The following is a 19,205-nucleotide window of genomic DNA, read 5'->3' as shown; positions in this document are numbered from 1 at the left end:
TACAGCAACACCTTACCTTTAAGTCAACAACTATTTAACTCCTCTAAAAATAAGAACTCTTCCTTTAGCAAAAGACATAGCATGCTGCAATGCAGAGCCCCTCACTGCATGAGCAAAATACACAAATGAGGAAGCCCAGGGACTGGCTTTCTTACAGATGCAAAGTGATTTGGCTGCCTGCATCTTTGCTTTTCAATGTTGAGGTTTCTTTAAACTCATTATTAAAGACGACCTCCCCAGACTCCCAAAGCTTACGGATGGTTTTGGTTATTTGTTTTGCATTTTAATAACTTTCACATTCTTCTAAGGAATTCTTAAATTGCCGACTTGTACTCTAAAAGACCAACTACAAGTTATGCAAAGGCTTTGCTTCACCTTATCATTTTCATTAAAACTATATTAATATATTCTTGTCTGACTTTCATTGATGATGAAAAAATACAATGGATGAATTAAAGATATTGTTAATATATATAATAATATATTTATTATACCTTAGTAAAAAACCCCATTGTGTTCTAAAAATAGAGATCAGGAAAACCAGCGTACAAAAGTGAGAATATATGTATCTAAAGATAACAGAGAGCAGCTTTAGAAAGTTACTTACAGTAACTACCCCAGATCTTTGCTTGTACAAAATTTACGCTTTGGCAGTGCAGGTCCCTTTATCTCCACCCTTAAAAAATGATCCAAGAAAAGTTTCAGGAGTGTGTCTGGGTGGATTTTTTCCCCCTCTAGCTTGCTGGACCAACTAAGATGAGTGTGTTGGTTTTCTTTAACTGCACACGTGGTGCACTGCTTATCTACTTCCATCCATACTGACCTAGTTGAGCAGAAATATCTGAAAGTATGTTTAAAAAGCACAAATAATTGTCAGTTATGTTGGGGCAATGATGCACAACCTATTTCTCACAGTTCTATCTGTGCAGGCAATCTTAAAGCCACTTTATATCTGAAATCTTCTCTTTCATGTCTATATGCTTAAGTTTAAGCCTGTTTGTGTTATAAAAACCAAAAGCTAAATAATGGCATCAGTGGAAAGCCTGTTCTCTCCCTATTGTACTTCAGGAATTCTGACCCTGGTTTTGTTGCTATCTACGAAATTCTACAGGCTTTTTAGACCAGATGACTTGCACAGCTTCACCCTGTTCACCGGCAGCACATGATCTCTTTGGACCATAGTGCCATCTAGCTTCTCCTTTCCTGACCACAGTAATTCTGTGCGCTGAACACAGTTGTGTGATGTAGCCAAAGCAGGTCCAGGGAGCTACTGTTAATATAATTGTCAAGCTAGTCTTTAAGCTTTATCTAGACATACAGCTGAATAAGGGGAAGAAACTACTCACCAAGCTTCTCAATAAACTCTTTGGTCATCCATTCAAAAACGAGAGACAAAAGTATGCATTTTCCTTTGAAATAGGTCTTATTGCTTCCTTCCAAATGGAAAATCAAGATCCATGCTGATGCTTTAGGCAAGCTACCTATGCCTTTGCAAAAGCTCTGGTGCCATACCAGTACCAATACACACTTCACAGGACATCACAGGCAACCCAGCTAACTCCTCTCACACTGGTGAAGGCATTTGTCTCCTAAAAAAACCCCCCCGCTCTCAAAGGAGAAATATTTGAAAAGACTTGGAAGATTCCCTGAGGTACCAAGAAAGGAAAAAGGCTAGAGAAACATACTAAGATAATTCTCATTCACATGAGGGGTGGGGTGTCTCTTCCTTTAGTAACAAAGACTTTTTGATGAGAATAGCAGAGCAGACATGAAATGCTCACCACAGCTCCTTGGACAGGCTGTGTAACCCTTTTTGGGTAATGGATTTCCTTGTATACACCTGGAATCTGACACCCGCTCAAAGAAACCTGGGTTTCATTTGCTTTTGCAATATCTGCAGGACCTACCTATATGCAAGCACACACCAAATCCAGTCCCCTTAATGAAGGTGTAACCTCATAACAAAGGCTGAAGCAGAAGAGCAGATACAGTCTCTTCCACATCTGGGTCTGGCTCACATCCTCAACAGCTTCTGGTGAGCCAGGACTATACAAGATACAATCTAGTTTTCTTAATCTTTCCTTCTAATTCACTTGTGTGCTCTTTACTGGTAGGAGGGACATTTCCTGCTGTGTCTTATAAGGATGGTTCAAATCCATCAACTGGCATCGCTACATGATCTTGTCACTGTTAATGTCCAGTAGTAAACCAGCCAAGTCTTCAAACTCTCACTTCAGCCTCAATGGCAAGATAAATGGCAAGATAGGGCCTTAACCTCTAAATAATGAACAAACTAATTGACATTCCACTGCCCATATTCCTTTCCACATAAACCACTTCAAGTCATGACGATAGGAGGATAAATGTGCTACTGAGTATGTAAAGGTGGCACAAACACACAGCTGCTAGAGGGATGCAGCAGCTGTCACCTTTTGCAACTGGCTTGTCTGAGGGAGAGTAACTCACTCAGATCCCTGGCTGCCCACTGGAAAAGAGTACAAGAGTTCTTGTTCCTACAGAGCATTCAGACACAGCTCCCCTCACTGCCGACAGCATCCACTAGCATCAGGCACTCTGGTTGAATATCTACAGGCAAGCTTGTCATTACTGGATGTTTTAATGGGAATTTTTGGCAAGAGTTTGCTCAATGACTACCTGAATCGATGTATTTACATAACAGGGTCCCTATGCCAACCTAGGAATGGTTGGCACATAAACAGCTTTGCACACTTGTGCTTGGAACCAAATACTGATGTCAAATATTGCCAAAAATATATTACAACAACTCACCAACTTTGCTCCCAAAATCAATGAATAAAAAGCAGTATTTTGATATAGTACTGTGAAAGTGATGAGAATAGGAAACAAAACAACCCTGCAGTATTTCTACAGATCTCTCATTTAAAGACAAGAACTTGCATGTGCCATTCTATCCTGAGTATCCTGATCAGAACTATTTTCAAATTACAGACAAGATTAATATGTAATCAGTTATTTTATTCATGAGGTTAACATGATGTTTATAGTGTTCGATGTTACTAAATGAGAGAATGGTTACAAGGCCCTTAGTTTTACATGCAGGGGGTTTTCCTTTTGAACTATTTGCTTCTCGAGCCACATTCACACAGATTCCTCACTACGATTTCCCTACAACCTTTTTCCATTTGGGAAGAGAATTATTTCATACATTGTATACTTAGGAGACAATTTTTTTTTTCTCTAAAATTAAATGAACAATTGTCTCCCAAATCCGAAAGAAAACAGGCCAATGATAGCACTAAAATCTGAAGAAGATACCAGATAATGTCTTACATTGCTGGAGTTCTGCCCTTCTATTCTACAGAAATCACCTTGCTCTCTGAAGACACACATTTTATTCTCTGCCATCTTGCCATCCACTGCAGAAGGGTACGGGTTGGTCTACCACAAGGACACATGCTGCCAGACAAGCCTGCACGTGATTTCTTCCATCTCTGAGTAATAGCTGCATTTTTTAAACATTTTTAAATTCCCAAACTCAGACAAAGGGATGTTCAACAAGGGATAAGAAGTCCTGACGAGTTTTGTTTACCTCAAATGAAGTAAAGCCATAGCTCAAAGGCTATATACTTCTCAATTAAATACACACATATGTACATATAAGTCTATTTCCTTGAATGTTAATAAGTCAGAAACAAAACATTTTTCCCCTCAAACCTCTCAAAATGCATTCACTCATGTTTGGGCTGCTCCCAAGCATGGGGCACTACCATCTCAAAGCTCTGGTTTCTTAGCATAGTATGACTACATTGCAGAAGGGGCTATAATTATAATCTTGACATTACCATAACGACCGTGGTTGCTATCAGGTGACAGGTATAATATAGATACTCCGTAGACAGTACAAGAGCAATATTTAATGATGCATGAGATAGAAGAAAATTAATTAAGCTGAGAATTAATTCAGCTCAGAGCCACCCTTTGTTCTATTGTGTGACTCTCCTAATCCTGTTCTTACGTCCAGAACAGCTCGAACAAGCAAGGTACCTCCTGTGGAATCTGGAGAGCTTCATTTGCTCATCATATACAATGAATCACTTTCATGCTCCTATTTATCTCTTTTTGTTTTTAACATGAGAGATAGTTCTACTGTCTTAACACCACACACACACAAAAAAGCTGTTAGGTACAGCAAAACCTATGAAAAGTTCCTTTCTCTTGGAATCAAACAGAAGCAGTGGTGAGGCTGTTCTCATTTCTGCAGTCGACCAACTCTCTCATTTAATCAGCCTGAGAGAAATAATGCCACAATAATTACACCTAGAGCAAAGGCAGATGCTCTGTTGAATGGAAGAGGGACACCTGTGTTCAATGGAGGAGCTAACATCGCTGCACACCTCAAATCCTGCAGGATTTTATCACTACCTTTATCAAAACGATTGAGATTTTTTGACGGGAAAGGACACTCCTGCAATGAAGCTGTTCCTATATGTGTAGATAGCAACAGATGAAATGCAACAGAAGACAAAGGCTTAATACTCAAACGTAGATATGAAGAAGTACTACTCACACATCTTCACAAGATTCCTGGTTATTACCTCTGCTCAAACCTTGCTGCTCCTGTCTCCACAGCTACAGCACTGTACAGCCATTTCACTGAACCTTAGAATGAAATAGGGAAAGTTTATAAAGAATCACAGTAACAGTGTTTTATGCAATGACATCAAAGTCAGTGTCAGAGGCTCTAGGGTGAGAGGAAATCAGCTATCCCAGCACTGCGGTACACTGGGGCAAGGCAGAGAAAGGGGGCAGGAGAAAGCAAAGAGGGTGTTTCCCTGTGACATCTCGGTGGAACAAACATGAAGCAAAGTTTGTGCAATGCTTTGCTAAACTCTGGTACTGTTCAATTCATCACCTTGGCCTCTCAAGCTCTCTTTCATAGTTTTCTTGTGTTGCTAATGCTCACCTTGTTCCTTTCAGAGTGGCATCGCTCCTCCACCACATCATCGGCTTCGGGACAGATCAAGATGGATGCAGCTCTTGCCTAAAGCATATCTGCATTTTTAATTCTGCCTTGAGACTGTCACAGGACAGGTGGAGACTCCGGACAGCCTGAAGACATCTATGAACAAAACTCCATCTGAGATGGCAGAGTCCTGAAGCTATGAATAAAATAACAGGATATAAAAGGTATCTCCTCCAGGTACAGTAGTTGCTGCCATTTCTGCCCCCAGGACTGCACTTCTGCTTCCCTCACTCCGCTGTTCTCTGAATTCAGCTCTTTGGTCCTCGTACCTTGGTCCTTGCACCATGGGAGCTGGTTCCATCCAGCGACAATGAGAATTATTCTTTCTTCCACTGTGTTTCTTTAATGATTACAACTAAATATGTTTTCATCCACTGTCAATTCTAGAGCAGTAAGAAAAATTTGGAGCAGAGAATGATCCCAAAACAGTAAAGAAAAAAAAAAAAGGCACTGAAATAGTACTGAAAAGTTTTGTCAGACCCATTTTTGTTATTCATTATTTCAACCCATTGCCCCACAAAGGAATAGTTCAGCATGGTGAAGCCTAGGGTGCTACACAGCTCCCTGGTTTGGCTTGAGCTCGCCCTTGCACAGGCAGTTTGCTTTCCTTCTGAACACTTCTCAGAAGCTTGGCTCTATACCTATGGTGTGGGGTTGCAGGTGAGATATCCTATAGTTTGTCCTACACTCCAAATGGTTAACATTACTATGTTTCTTCAGAAACCCAAAGCTTCAGGCCAGAAAGCAGCCACAAGTGGGTTTTCTTCAGGATTATCTTGTTTCCAGTTCTTTAATTCCATGAACAATTCCATATTGGAATGTGGACTCCCTCCAGAAGGAAATGGGAGACCTGGTCACCTGGGACATGAAGAGGCCGAGGTACTGAATGACTTCTTTGCCTCAGTCTCCACCAGCAAGTGCTCCAGCCACAGCACACAAGTCACAGAAGGCAAAGGCTGGGACTGGGAGAATGAAGGACCACTCACTGTAGGAGATCAGGTTCAAGATCATTTAGTGAACCTGAAGGTGCACAAGCCCATGGGTCCTGAGGGAACTGGCAGATGAAGTGGTTAAGCTGCTATCCATCACATTTGAGAAGTTGGGGCAGGCCAGGGAAGTTCTCACTGGCTGGAAATCGGGAGATGTAACCCCCATTGTTAAAAAGGAAAGAGATGAATACCCGGGGCACCACAAGCCAGTCAGTCTCACCTTGGTGCCAGGCAAGATCATGGGACAGGTACTCCTGGAAGCTATGCTAACGCACATGGACAATAAGGAGATGATTGGTGACAGCCAACATGGCTTCGCTAAGGCCAAATCATTCCTAAGAGATTTAGTGTCCTCCTACAACAGGGTTACAGCATCGGTGGATAACGGAAGAGCAAATGACGTCTCCCTGGACTTGTGCAAAACATTGGGCACTGTCCCGCACAACATCCTTGTCTCTAAACTGGAGAGGCATGGACTTGATGGATGGACTATGTGGTGGATAAGGAATTGCCTGAGTGGTCGCACTCAACGAGTTGTGGTCAATGGCTTGATGTCCAAGTGGAGACCAAGTGACTAGTAGCGATCCTCATGGGTCAGTGTTGGGAGCAATCCTATTCAACACCTTTGTTGGCGACATGGACAGTGGGATTGAGGTGCCCTCAGCAAGTTTGTGATGGCACTGAGCTGTGTGGTGCAGTCAACACGCTGGAGGGAAGGGATGGGATCCAGAGGGACCTGGACACGCTGGAGAGGTGGCTGATGCCAACCTCATGAAGTTCAACCAAGCCAAGGGCAAGGTCCTGCCCCTGGGTAGGGGCAATCCCAGGCACAGCTACAGGTTGGGCAGAGAAGTGATTCAGAGCAGCCTGAGGAGGACTTGGGGGTGTTGGTTCTCAAGAAGCTCAATATGACCCAGCAGTGTGTGCGTGCAGCACAGAAAGTCAACTGTACCCTGGGCTGCATCACCAGCTGCGTGTGCAGCAGGTCGAGGAAGGGGATTCTGCCCCTCTACTCCACGCTGGTGAGACCCCATGTGGAGAACTGCATTCAGCTCTGGGGCCCCTAACGTTAGGAGGATGTGGACCTGTTGGAGTGAGTCCAGAAGAGGGCCATGAAGATGCTGCGAGGTCTGGAGCAGCTCTGCTCTGGAGCCAGGCTGGGAGAGCTGGGCTGGGTCAGTCTGGAGAAGAGAAGGCTCCTGAAGGGGAGACCTTAGAGCAGCTCCAGTGCCTAAAGGGGCTACAAGAAATGTGGAGAGGGGCTTTGGACAAGGGCCTGTAGGGACAGAACAAGGGGAATGGCTTTAACCTGCCAGAGGGGACATTGAGATGAGCTCTGAGGCAGAAGCTCTTCCCTGTGAGGGTGCTGAGGCGCTGGCACAGGGTGCCCAGAGAAGCTGTGGCTGCCCCATCCCTGGCAGTGTTCAAGGCCAGGTTGGACACAGGGGCTTGGAGTAACCTGCTCTAGTGGAAGGTGTCCCTGCCCACGGCAGGGGTTGGAGCTGGATGAGCTTTAAGGTCCCTTCCAACCCAAACCAGTCTGGGATTCTATGAAAAGTGCCTGGAATAGGTATAGGGCAGATGCACAGGAAGTCTTGCCATATTGAACTCAAAAATAAACAAAAGAGGTGGCCCACACGCTTATATCAGAGCTATTTTCCTTTAAAGTCATGTTTGCTAAGCCAGAAGAGATCATTAGATCACCTTTATGGTGGCAGATTGGGTCGGATACTTGCCTAAGAGCGTATATTTGGTAATGAGATCACTTTTGATAAGTTTTTTCTCCAGCCTCCAAACTACGTGTGACTTTTTTCTGTATTACCCCTGGTTTTTACACAGCCTTAATCAAATGCAAGCATCTGTGAATACAGACACAGCATTTGACCACTACTCTACACAGGGAAAAACCCACCTTGAAAACCTACTCAGTCTTAAGTAGAAATTTAAGTATGTGGGATTTGTCCCTCAGTTCTTTAGTCTCAGTTTACAATCATCTCCCCAGCCTGACACTGCTCAAGAAGTCACTCCCTGGTCAGCAGAATCAAGTACTTCTCTTTTAGTGAAGGAAATTACAGAAAATACTGAAGAAAAGGAAAAAGAAGGAAAGAAAATAGACTATTACCCTGGTACAACGATGACAGTGCATGGGAAGGATTGACATAAAAGAGCAAAAAAAAGGTAGCTTTCTTACAAGTTAAACAGTCACGAGAAAAGCTATTTTCGCTGCCATTTGGGAAAGGGACTTCTGAATTTAAAGAATACTGCAATAATCTGGTTATGTGATTTAAGATGAAATAGAAAGCTAAAGTATATGTTGTCACTTTTTTCTTTAATGAAATGCTACACTCAAACGTCTTCATTTGAAAATAATCTGTATGTGGGTTTTTTTAAAAATAGCATCAATTTGGTAGTTAGGAAAAAAGCAAGGTTCAGAGCGTGCTGCTGGCGGAGCGGGGAGGGTAGCTCAGGGGTAGCCTGCCTCCACGTCCAGCCATGCTGCTGCAACATCCACCTTTAGTCCTTTTGGATTCCAGAGGCTGAAGAAACATGCTGCTGTATGGAATGCTTTGATAAAAGAAGAACTTGAGAATACAATCACATGGGTTTGTTTATTAGGAAAAGCATAGAATTCTGTTTCCTCACATTTATAAAGAATCAAAGAATTGGGGATGGTGTATTTCATCATAATCCCAGGCCTCTTTTGGCTTTCAAACTTCTCTCTGTGTCGTTTCTCAGCATCCCACTGTCAGTGCCCCTGTCCTGCTATCTCTTTCTTGTCTGTTTCCAAGCTTCACTTTGCTGCCTGTACTTTTTTACGCACCTTTGTTAAGGCCAACGATTGCCCAGTTTTGGTGGAGGCTCATATTATTACAGCTACCTGATCCCACAAAGCAGCCCAATGGCTTTTTATGACTGTCTTAAATTAAGGTTAACTTCAAAAAGATTTAATCCAAATGATAGCTTCATGAAGCCCCTCTGCAAGCAATTCTCACAAGTAACCATATTTCTGCCTTAGGGTGTTATTCTGAGGCATCGCAATGTCACCCTTAAAAAGCAGGTCCCACACATGTTTCTGCACAGGCAAACCACAAACTGAGGGGTAGATTTACTTAGGCCATTATACACCAAATGGCTATTTTCAAGCCACATCAGTACAACTGGCCACAATTCAGCCTCTTACTAACTCCTAGCTGCTCTTGTTTCCAGAAGCCCTGAGAAAAAGGCAAAGGAATAGGCACCTATTGCACATGAACAACGTGGCTGATCTGCACCGCTGTATAATAAATCCAACACTTGAATGAGATCTAATGTATGTGAAGCCAGCTGAGCAGCCACTCTAGGCAGTGCAGCCTTAGACCGTGCCCAGACAACTCGCTTGGCACAACACCAAAGCGAAGGAGCAATTCAGTTCAAGCAAACCTCCCTGGAGTTGCTGACAGGTTTTCCCACCACCTTCATTTACACCTCTTGAAAAACTGGCTCAGGCATTTTGAAGGACAATTGGCAGCACAGCCCCTGCAGCTCTAAATCAGCTGTTTGAGCGTGACAGAAATTCATACTGAAGAAAAGTCACCATTAAACTAGCAGCGGACACATATGAGCCAGCTGTAAAAGTAAAGCACAGATGCCAAAAACTGGGTCAGATCAATTTTCTTAACCAAGAAGCAGTACCACAGAGCCAGGAGAAGTTGAGCTAAGCTGAGCTTCCATTGCAATTTACCATGGAGTATTTACAATGTGGAAATACAAAGAACATGGCTGTAGAACAAGGCATACAGGACTTTTCTGAGCAGTAATTTCTCTAAGAAACTGATCTTGAGACAATTACTCTTTTTTAATTACTTTAAAGTTCTTTTCTGCGTAATGCTATTTAGATCACCTGAGTATATTAAAACAGTCAAAGATTTACAGTCAGATGTAATTACATCAAACCTTCCAAGGGATTTCCAGCTGTTCTCTGGAATTAATGCATAGCAGAAGGATAGCTGACTTAGGTTTTTGTACATGAGAGCATTCTGTATACACGTTTGCGTTTAAAACGTAGTCTATATAAAATACAGGCATTTCACTTGCATGCTATTTTACATGGGAAGAAGCCCAGAAATTCCAGTTAGCTGATGTTTGGACACTGAATTCTGAAACAGGTTATTGCTTTAATTCCAGACTAACATGTTCCTTAGTCAAAACCAGGGGGACAACATCGTATGATTCTTTATTTTAAAGCTTGTTCTTCTGCTGCTGAGCCCAGTACTGAGCGCTGCCAAGTGTCTTCAGCTCCTTCAGACATGGTGGGAAGTGGTGATGTGCATCCTTTTGTTCCACACTGAACAAATGTTCCACAGTAGAACAGGGTCTTACCCCTTGGTGGCCCTGGGATTTGCTTTACTTCGGCAGTGATCCAGAGTATTTTCCAGAATTGGTATAGGTGTGGTTGGCACAGTTTTCCTTCTCCGTCTGCTGCACAAAGCTAGCAAAAGCACAGTCACTGAGATTAGGATGAGAGATTCCAACAAGGATATAGTGGCTCCTCCACTCTCCAAGATACGTGCACAGTGTTGATAAAAATAAACCTTGCATATCTTGTTGTTCGTGTTTTCCTGCTAGCCCTCCCCACCTTTCTGATGCTCTCACCCAGTGGCACACTGGCTCTCACGCTATCTCCAAGGTGGAGGAAGAAGCTCTCTGTAAGCCTCAGGCTCTGGGAAACAGGTCCTTGCAAGTGGCTAAAGCGATTTTCAAGATGTTGATACATTTTCAGGATGTCAAGATGACTTAATTTTCCTTTTGAGGCCTTGGTTCCTTGCCTTTGTCAAATCCTGATGTCAAGAAGAATCTTTTCTATGATGATGCCTCATGTTTTTATTTAGAAAAATAAGTTTGGGGATGGGGCTTTTAGATACAGCATTGTATCACAGTTGCCTAGCAGGTCTTAGACTTGGAAAAGAATTAAACTCTTCCCTTCCTCTTAAAGCAAACCCCATCAGGTAAGGCAAGCAAAGTGTGGAGCATTATAAAATATGGCCAGAGGGCCTTTTACGTTACACCCATCGTGCTTGTCTCTTCCTTCTTATTGTCCCATCATTCAGACACCCTCATGAGAGCTGCCAAGCTCGCATTAATACCTGTCACCCAACAAAACATATTCTTGTTGTGAAGAACCTTCCTATGTTCCCATGTGTCCATTCTTCTCAAGATAGCACAGGTCAGGTGATACTGCTTGTGGGTGCCCACGGACACAGAAAACAACTACCTTCTCCCAGTCTTTTGTGCCAAAAGGCAGAGTGCTAAGTATCACCACCAGAGAACAGGAGCAGTTGTGCTGGAGAAGAGAAAGGAGGTGGCCAAGCAACAGAGAAGGAAACACAAGGATTTTAGGTCCATTCCTGGGAGGCACAAGGCTCACCACCGCAGTCTGTTTCCCTCGCCACCTTTCCAAATGCCACGCAGAATCTGCCGGTTTACATTTAGCAGAGCCTGGGAAATCGCACTTGAGCAATAATGTATTTAACAGAAACAGAATAAGCTCTAACTGCACAGGTGACAAGGCCGGATGGACAACACTGCTCTCCATATTGCATTGTGTTTTATCAAGTGCAGAACCATAGGCAAAGAGAGGCCTTTGTCAAAAAAAGGCCTTATATAAAGAGCTTTCAAACTAAAATATCCAAAATATCACCACAAAGGTGTACGTGTTTTTAACAGTTTCCACAGACAGCGTCGTGTGGAGGTTTGCCAGGGAAAGCTGAAGGAGGGTCTTGCATGGAGCAGGGAGAGAGGTAACGGGGGAAAGGCAGCAGTTCCTGGTGGATTTATTACTTTGTGTGTGCAAAGAGACACTTGCCAGTCCTTCACAAGTGTGCTTTTTCAAATAATTACTTCAGAATCTGAACAGATTACACGGATTTTATAAAACCAAACTTGCAGCAAGTCTCAAAAAGAGCTGTCTAGGTGCCTGCCTCATATCGACATCTTTAAAGCATAACGACAGTTTAAAGCATAACAACAGTGACGTACGTTGCCATATTTACCAGTTATCCCAGCTTTCTAAATCCACCGCTTCTGGCTGGAGTCCTGGCCGGCACCCGGGAGCGGAGCTGAGGGGAGCGGGCGGGCGGGAAACCCGCACCTCAGCCCCGGAGCCTCGGGCTTCGTGCCAGCGCGGCCAAAAGGGAGAGGGGCCAGAAAGGAGCAACAGGAGAACGCACGAAGGACGGAGCGGTGCCGGGCTCCGGGCCCGGCGGGGGGCGCGGCGGGCGGCTCTCTCCCCGCCGTGAGGTGGCCGCGGGCGGGGAGCGGCCGCAGGGGACGCGGCTGTTCCCGCCCGGCGCTGCCCCTCAGCGCGGCGCGGCGCTGGCGCCGGCGCTGCCCCCCGTGCCCCGCCGCCTGGGCAGCTGCGGGCAGGGCGGTGCGGCGGCGGGGCCGGCGGCGGCCGCGGCGGGCCGCGGTGCGGCGGCGGGCCCGTCGGCGCGGGGCAGGACGGAGCGGGCCGCCCGGCGGAACTCCTCGCTGCGCCACGTGTAGAGCAGCGGGTTGAGGGCCGAGAGGGCGCAGAGCAGCAGCCAGCTGGCGGCCTGCAGCGCCGGCGGCGCCGGGCGCAGGAAGAAGCCCAGGAGGCTGACCCAGACCAGCGGCTGCGTGCCCAGCAGGAACACGCAGCACAGCAGCAGGACGGAGACGCTGCTGAGGCGGCGCTGGGCGCGGCGGGGCGGCGGCGGCGCGGCGGGGAAGGGCAGCTGGTGCAGGAGATGGAAGTTGAGGACGCTGACCCGCTTGGCGCTGCCCCGCACCCGCCGCACGATGCCGAGGTAGCAGTGCAGCAGCAGCGCGGTCTGGCCCAGCACGGCCAGGGCGAGGAGCAGCGCGGTGTAGCGGGAGCTGCCGTCCGTCTGCCGCAGCGGCGGCTGCTGGGCAGAGCCCGGCGTCCAGAGCCCGGGCAGCAGGGGGACCAGGAGCAGGGCGAGGGCCCAGGAGAGCCCGATCATGCAGCCCGTGTGCCTCCGCTGGTAGAGGGCCTGGTACACGCTGGGCAGCTTGGTGATGAGCACGTACCTGTTGAAGGCCACCAGCAGGTGAGAGGCGAGGGACACGGTGAGGCCGAGGCCCAGGAGCCCCCCTCGCAGCAGCCGGTACTCTGCGGAGCGAAGGGAGGAGGAGTTGGGCGGCAGCAGCCCCAGCACAGCCTCCTGGGGCATCCACAGGGCGCACACGCTCAGGTCTGCCGCGCAGCCGTTCACAATGAAGGCATTGCTGGTAGTCTGCAGCTTCTTGAAGGAGAACACCAAATAGATGACCATCACATTGGATAAAGTGCCTGAGATAGCCAAGACCGCGTAGAGCAGCGAGAGGAAGATGCGGGTCCCAGAGGAGTCCTCCCAGAGCAGCAGCAGAGGCGAGCTGGCACTCCAGGAAGAGGCGTTGGGCATCTCGCTGAATGCAGCTCAGTTTTGGCTTCTCCCTGTAAGTCCCATCCTGGTCTGGGTCAGAAGATCCTGCTGCAGGAGTCCCCCACCAAGCACAAGGGAGGATGTGCAGCTGAGGGACTCTTAAGGCATGTTCCAGTTGTACGAGCTGCAAGGTCCAGAAAACGCAGTTTGCAGTGAGACAGAACGGCAGTGTCCAAGGCAGGCAGTACTATGAGATCCCACACCGTGTAGGTAGCGAAGGTGGGTCCATAGGGAGCGGATGGCTGCGAGCAGACCGGAGCACGGCTGAGGATTCTGGAGCTGTGAAAATGCAAAGAGCAGCAGCACCTTGCAATCAGCAGCAGAAACGGTAGCAACTGATACAAAGCTTTGCAGTTTCTCCTGTGCCACACTACGTACACTGTATATCATTCCAGGAAGATTCAGCCCTTCCACTCTTCATGAATTATTCAGCAGATTTTCAACTTGTTAAATCAAGAAGGAAAAAAAAAAAAAAAAAGAAAAGAAAAAAACCCAAACCCTGTCATGCTCCAGAAATACTGCAACTACACAGTCTGACTCTTCTCTTTGCCTTACCAGTTTCCTGGTTCGAACCCATTTACACAACTTTCATTTGCAGCACGCTTTCAAACCAGTATCAGTCACTTCTGTCTGAAACACAATCCATTTACTGGAGAAAATCCTCTGCAAGATGCTTCCCTTAAACTGATTTTATTTCTGATCCTTTTTTAAGAGAAAGTGCACTAGGCTTCTGAAAGCTTAATTTTAGAACTGGTCTATAATAACAATATACTTTCCAAATGAAATAATTCAAACACAATAGATACACAGATCCTTGGTAAGACAGCATTCCTTATTTGAGGAAGCTGGCCCTCAGCCAAAATATTCAGTATTTCTTGATTAAACAGCCTGCTGTATCAGCCCACAGGCGATCCTGCATTGCCAGCCTGCTGGAGGTGCCGGTAAGAACACAGATAAAATGGAATCAGCACGGTGTTTGAAACAGTCTCACACCAGAACTGATTCAGAGCACAAGTTCCAGCAGAGGTGAATGGCAGGTGCTTCCATGGACTAAAAGCTGTGTGAAAAGCTGGACTTAACAGTTCTTTCCCAAATGGACAAGAGTTTGTAGCGGGATTCTCCCAGGAAGTCAACCGTGCTTTATTCAAACCGTTAACGGAATGTTAGCTGTCCTTACCCTGCACAAGACTTAGTGAGAAACCAAGTAAAAGAACTTAACATTTTCTGTCAAAAAAGCTTCCCAGAAGACGAGTGCTGCTTAATTTTGTGGTGACTGTAAGAGAAAAGCTGCTTTTACAGGTGGGTTATATGTAGGCTACAGAAATGAGCATTCCTGGCTCATAAGGTATGATCTGTACATTGACTAAAGGTATCTTTGTTAAACTCATGGTGCTAACAAATGACAACACTAAATAATATATTAGGAAATAATTATAGTTACAATATACATTCTTTAAGATACTGAAGTTAATTAGTGTGGGTTAATGGATTATTTTTTTGCAACACAGCACATCTTTCATTTGACAGAAAGGCTCATGTTTGCAATTTGACAGGACTATTGATCCAAATATGCATTTGTTACCAACAAGAATATCTATGTTCTTCTTTAATTAATTAGATTGCTCACGTACTCAAGGTTAAAGACATACCTGAGTGATTTACTTGATCAGGCCCTTAATTACCATATTTTTTGCCTGCTGCACTTTACAGTGTAGATCTAATCAAGTGTCAAACCTTTTGAGGCCTTTCATTGTTTAGCTGTCAGTAGAGAACAGTTATTATAGAAACTCAAATCCTCCTCTTTCTGCAGTACTGTAATTGAAAAATATTCTCTAAATCTGTAACAAGAAATCTCTCCCTAACCAAAAAGCTTCATAAAGCATACTTTAAAGAGATGATTAACAGTTTCATAAGGCCACGGAATCACAGGCCCAGCGAGACCTCTAGATCTATTTAACCCATCCTTGCCTGTTTATCAAACCTGTTTTAATGATCTCCTGTGCCTGCGCTCCCAGAACAAGAAGATACATTTATATATGAGGCAACAGAAATGGTAAAGGTCAAGGAGAAGTGAACAGAGGATAAACAGAGAAACAAATTCCAGGGTATTTCTTAAAAGCTACAAGGTTCTAAAGATCTCCCTGACCTTTCACTGTCCCCGGTTTTGTTGTTGTTGTTAGGAAGCCGATTACAACAGAATACTGGCTATAGTTATCTTTCATTTTTAAGGACAAAAAATATGTTGTATGTTAGCTGGCATTTATGTATTTTGTATAGGAAGTCCAGGAAAAAAGCTAGGGGAGAGGTTAATTCCTATGTACTGGAAACTTTTTATTTAGCTGCCTTCCTTTATATTTACTCTACACATCCAAACCACCATCCATTAATTTTCTGAATGTAGTGGCAGAAGCCTTTATTCTGCTTTTAGATTAGACTGTCACTAGAATTTGGGCAACTTCCAAAGCTCTGTTCTTGGCTTTGCCATTCCTTTAGAGTGGCTGTGTAACAGTTCCATACTGTCCACATCATCCACTGTGGTACAGACTTACCCGACAGGAATATTAAGTACCCTGGATAAATAATCATGCAACACACAAATGTGCTGATAATCAACAGCAGAGTTAAACGACATTAGCACCATTTGTGACTAGTTTTTAATTGAAAGGAAGGATAAGAAGCTAATGAAAGCATGATCTTTTCGGTTCTTACAGACAAAGACCCTGCTGTTCGTGAGACTAAGAAACCTGTTACATCTGCAAAAGACAAGGTATAGTACACTTTTAACAGGGGTCCTTGTCCAGGAAAAAAGAGCTTCCTCAATTCAGATACAGCTTTTAAGTTATGGTATTTTCAAATGCAACCTTTACATCATAGTATCAACACATTGATTAAATACTTGATGTTATACAAAGCAAGTACAAGGTTAGCTAGAGATGTTATAAAAGATATCCATCATACTAATGACTTTGCGCAATGTCACCTTACTTAAAAATACATTACACGCTTTAGAACGAGGAAGGTGATTTTGAAGAGCTGTTCTTCGATTAGAGATCTAATTTTATTAGTTAGCACCAAAATAGCTAACGTAAGAAAAGCCAAGAAACAAGGAGGCTGGATGATATAGGCATTTTATTATCAATTAGCTGTATGTATATATATATCTACATTTCAAAATTAAACAATATTTTATCAAGGAAAACTATTTATAACAAAGTACATGACAAAATTCTTTATAAGAGGTAGAATTACCTTACCATTAATCTATAATTAATATACAGTATATTGTATATATATGCACACACATATGCTACTTTGTGTGTGTATATGTTACATATACACAGTTGTGGAAAAAGTACAGTATTGCATGGAGATTTTATTCAGTGACTTATATAGCTGCTCTCAGTATTGCTTAGTAACACTTTCAGTACAACTTTCCATAGCAATTTGTGAGCTTATCTTTTAAATAAATAATGTGGCACTTTATCTTAACTTCAACTGTTGAGCAAATGCAGGGAATTCCTGATCTTCAGGAACAGACGGACAATTCAACCAAGTTTGATCTTTAAGTTTCCGTAGGTATCAGAAAAACTCCTAGGTAACAAAGCTGTTCTGGTTTTGTCTTCTGAACTAGTGGCAAATCAAGTCCTCACAGCTGGGTATTTTTTTTTGCTTACTGTGCACTTGTGGAGTTGTGAAAATTTCCCATGGGATCTCCAGTGCTTCACTGTGACACCGCTTCATTCCCAGCCTCCTTCCTAATAACACCTGATTAAACTAGACGTTAAAGAGCATCTTTACTACTGACAAAAACAGTCTGTGATACAGGAGCTTACATTAGCTATGTGTTTAACAGCAGTTTTCAAACTAAAAGGTTTATGAAACATCCAATTGATGTTATCCAATTGATAAGATATCCAAACTTACCCAATTGATAAGTGAAAATGTAATATACCTCCAACATCTTTGCTAATGAAAGTGTACACATACTGCCAAATGTAGGTTAAAACCATGTAAGTATGCAGCACTGCCCAACTCACTGTACATACACATTCTTACCAACTTCTGTCCGGCTTGCCTTCGTTTTTGCAGCATATATTGCATAGCAAAATGTAACATTCTACATTGAAAAGAAAGTGAAAACATTCCTTTAAGACAAATGGAAAGAAAGCGTTAATTCTAGAATTGAATCATCAGATAAATCACTTTCTCTTTGCAGCAGCAGATGTAAGTTCCATCTCAACCAAGATTTTCCCTTTATTTTTCTTTCACAGTGTTTCCTTATGAAACACTAGCAGCTGAAAGTGGGAAGAGACTGTGCATCAAGTGCTTTCAGTTGATAGTGCAGTAACTAGTCTCTCACTAGTTAGACTTCCACTAAGTTACCAGAAGACCAAGTAGTGAAAAAGTAATTACATTAGGCTCTCGGCAAGAATGGTGGACCCCTACACCAAGAAAAATTCTTGTTCATAAAAAAATTCCTATCTTTGATAAACATGTACAAATTCTTTAAAATACACATTTCTGTAGCAAAGTGGACACTAAATTAAAATATATTCTAATTTTTACATCATTTTTATATATATTGCTTACCAAAATATTCTCGAAATACATATTTTAACACTGTAAACAAGTTAATAAATGTCTTAATGAAACTCATTAGAAATATATTCAAGCTGTCTCAACATTAAAAATTTAAATCTGCATATAACACGGGGTAAGAACTTCGATAAATTTAACATCAGTGCAGCTGCAGTAGTCAGTAACAAGAAATTTCTGCCTGTTAAGAAGTCTCCTCTTCGTTAAGGGTTTAATATGTCCTGTGTATTGAAGATTCCTCCTCTGAGCAAGCAGTTTCCTTCCTGAAGTTCTTCTTCATGAAGGACTTGGATTTTAAGAGCTCAGCAGGTTTCACCAAAGCAGCAAGGCTTTAGTACTGAACATACTCAGACTGAAGGGACTGTGCAGAGAAGAAAAACTGATTAAAACTCACTGGGGAGGTTATATTGGTATATAATATGCATTTTGCACTTAAGGAGTAGAGAAAGGACAGGAAGGAGGAGTTAGAACAAGATTAGAGAAGCGTTACAAGTCCTTTCAAACAGCACCTTAAAACAATACCTTAAAAATGTGTTGGGAAAACAGATGATTGCAGTTACTCTAACTGAATTGTTTCCATTTATCCGGAATGAGAATCAAAGTGCTACTGTAAAAAATAAGCATAATTTAGACATTGATTCAGGGAATGAGAGGGAACAGACACGGTATAGCTACTTACTGAGAAAAAAACCTACAGCAGCACCGTTATGCACATGAATAAATTTATGTAGGATTACTAAAACCAGATGAAAATGAAGCACTGCAAATAGTTCATCTGGGATCAGCGAGCAGTCGTATCATGAAGAGGAGGAAAACATAAGCTGGTCTACTGTATTTATTTGCGTTTCTGGTTCTATTATAAAGTAGTTTAGAGAGCATCCAAATATTTAATTACCTCCTATACAGACGTGCTCAAGTTGTCACTGATGATTTTACAAGGGCCTGTAGGGACAGGACAAGGGGAATGGCTTTCACCTGCCAGAGGGGAGATTGAGATGGGCTCTTAGGCAGAAGCTCTTCCCTGTGAGGGTGCTGAGGCGCTGGCACAGGGTGCCCAGAGAAGCTGTGGCTGCCCCATCCCTGGCAGTGTTCAAGGCCAGGTTGGACACAGGGGCTTGGAGCAACCTGCTCTAGCGGAAGGTGTCCCTGTCCGTGGCAGGGGGCTGGAGC

The 19,205-nt window shown here is 43.8% G+C and overlaps 2 protein-coding genes across 3 annotated transcripts in view; both read right to left on the bottom strand.

The window, feature by feature from the left end:
• Nucleotides 1-12,329: 12,329 nt before the first annotated feature.
• GPR88 (G protein-coupled receptor 88) lies at nucleotides 12,330-14,652 on the bottom strand. The gene has a single exon (XM_030494859.1). The coding sequence runs from the start codon at nucleotides 13,416-13,418 to the stop codon at nucleotides 12,330-12,332; it is 1,089 nt and encodes a 362-aa protein (XP_030350719.1). The 5' UTR covers nucleotides 13,419-14,652.
• Nucleotides 14,653-16,551: 1,899 nt separating this feature from the next.
• Nucleotides 16,552-19,205, bottom strand: part of CDC14A (cell division cycle 14A) — a 72,551-nt gene continuing 69,897 nt past the window's right edge. For both annotated transcript variants that reach the window (XM_030495616.2, XM_030495623.2), the window contains one exon: nucleotides 16,552-18,396. In XM_030495616.2, coding sequence (XP_030351476.1) covers nucleotides 18,383-18,396 — 14 coding nt within the window. In that variant the 3' untranslated portion in view covers nucleotides 16,552-18,382. The remainder of the gene's footprint in view (nucleotides 18,397-19,205) is intronic.

The sequence above is a fragment of the Strigops habroptila genome, chromosome 8, assembly GCF_004027225.2.
Source record: "Strigops habroptila isolate Jane chromosome 8, bStrHab1.2.pri, whole genome shotgun sequence".
Lineage (NCBI taxonomy): Eukaryota > Metazoa > Chordata > Aves > Psittaciformes > Psittacidae > Strigops > Strigops habroptila.
Note: the sequence above shows the minus strand (reverse complement) of the source record. Positions and strands in the feature narration are given on the sequence as shown.

Coding starts and splice junctions, on each gene's coding strand:
- GPR88 (XM_030494859.1), bottom strand. CDS start 13,418: ATGCCCAACGCCTCTTCCTGGAGTGCCAGCTCGCCTCTGCTGCTGCTC.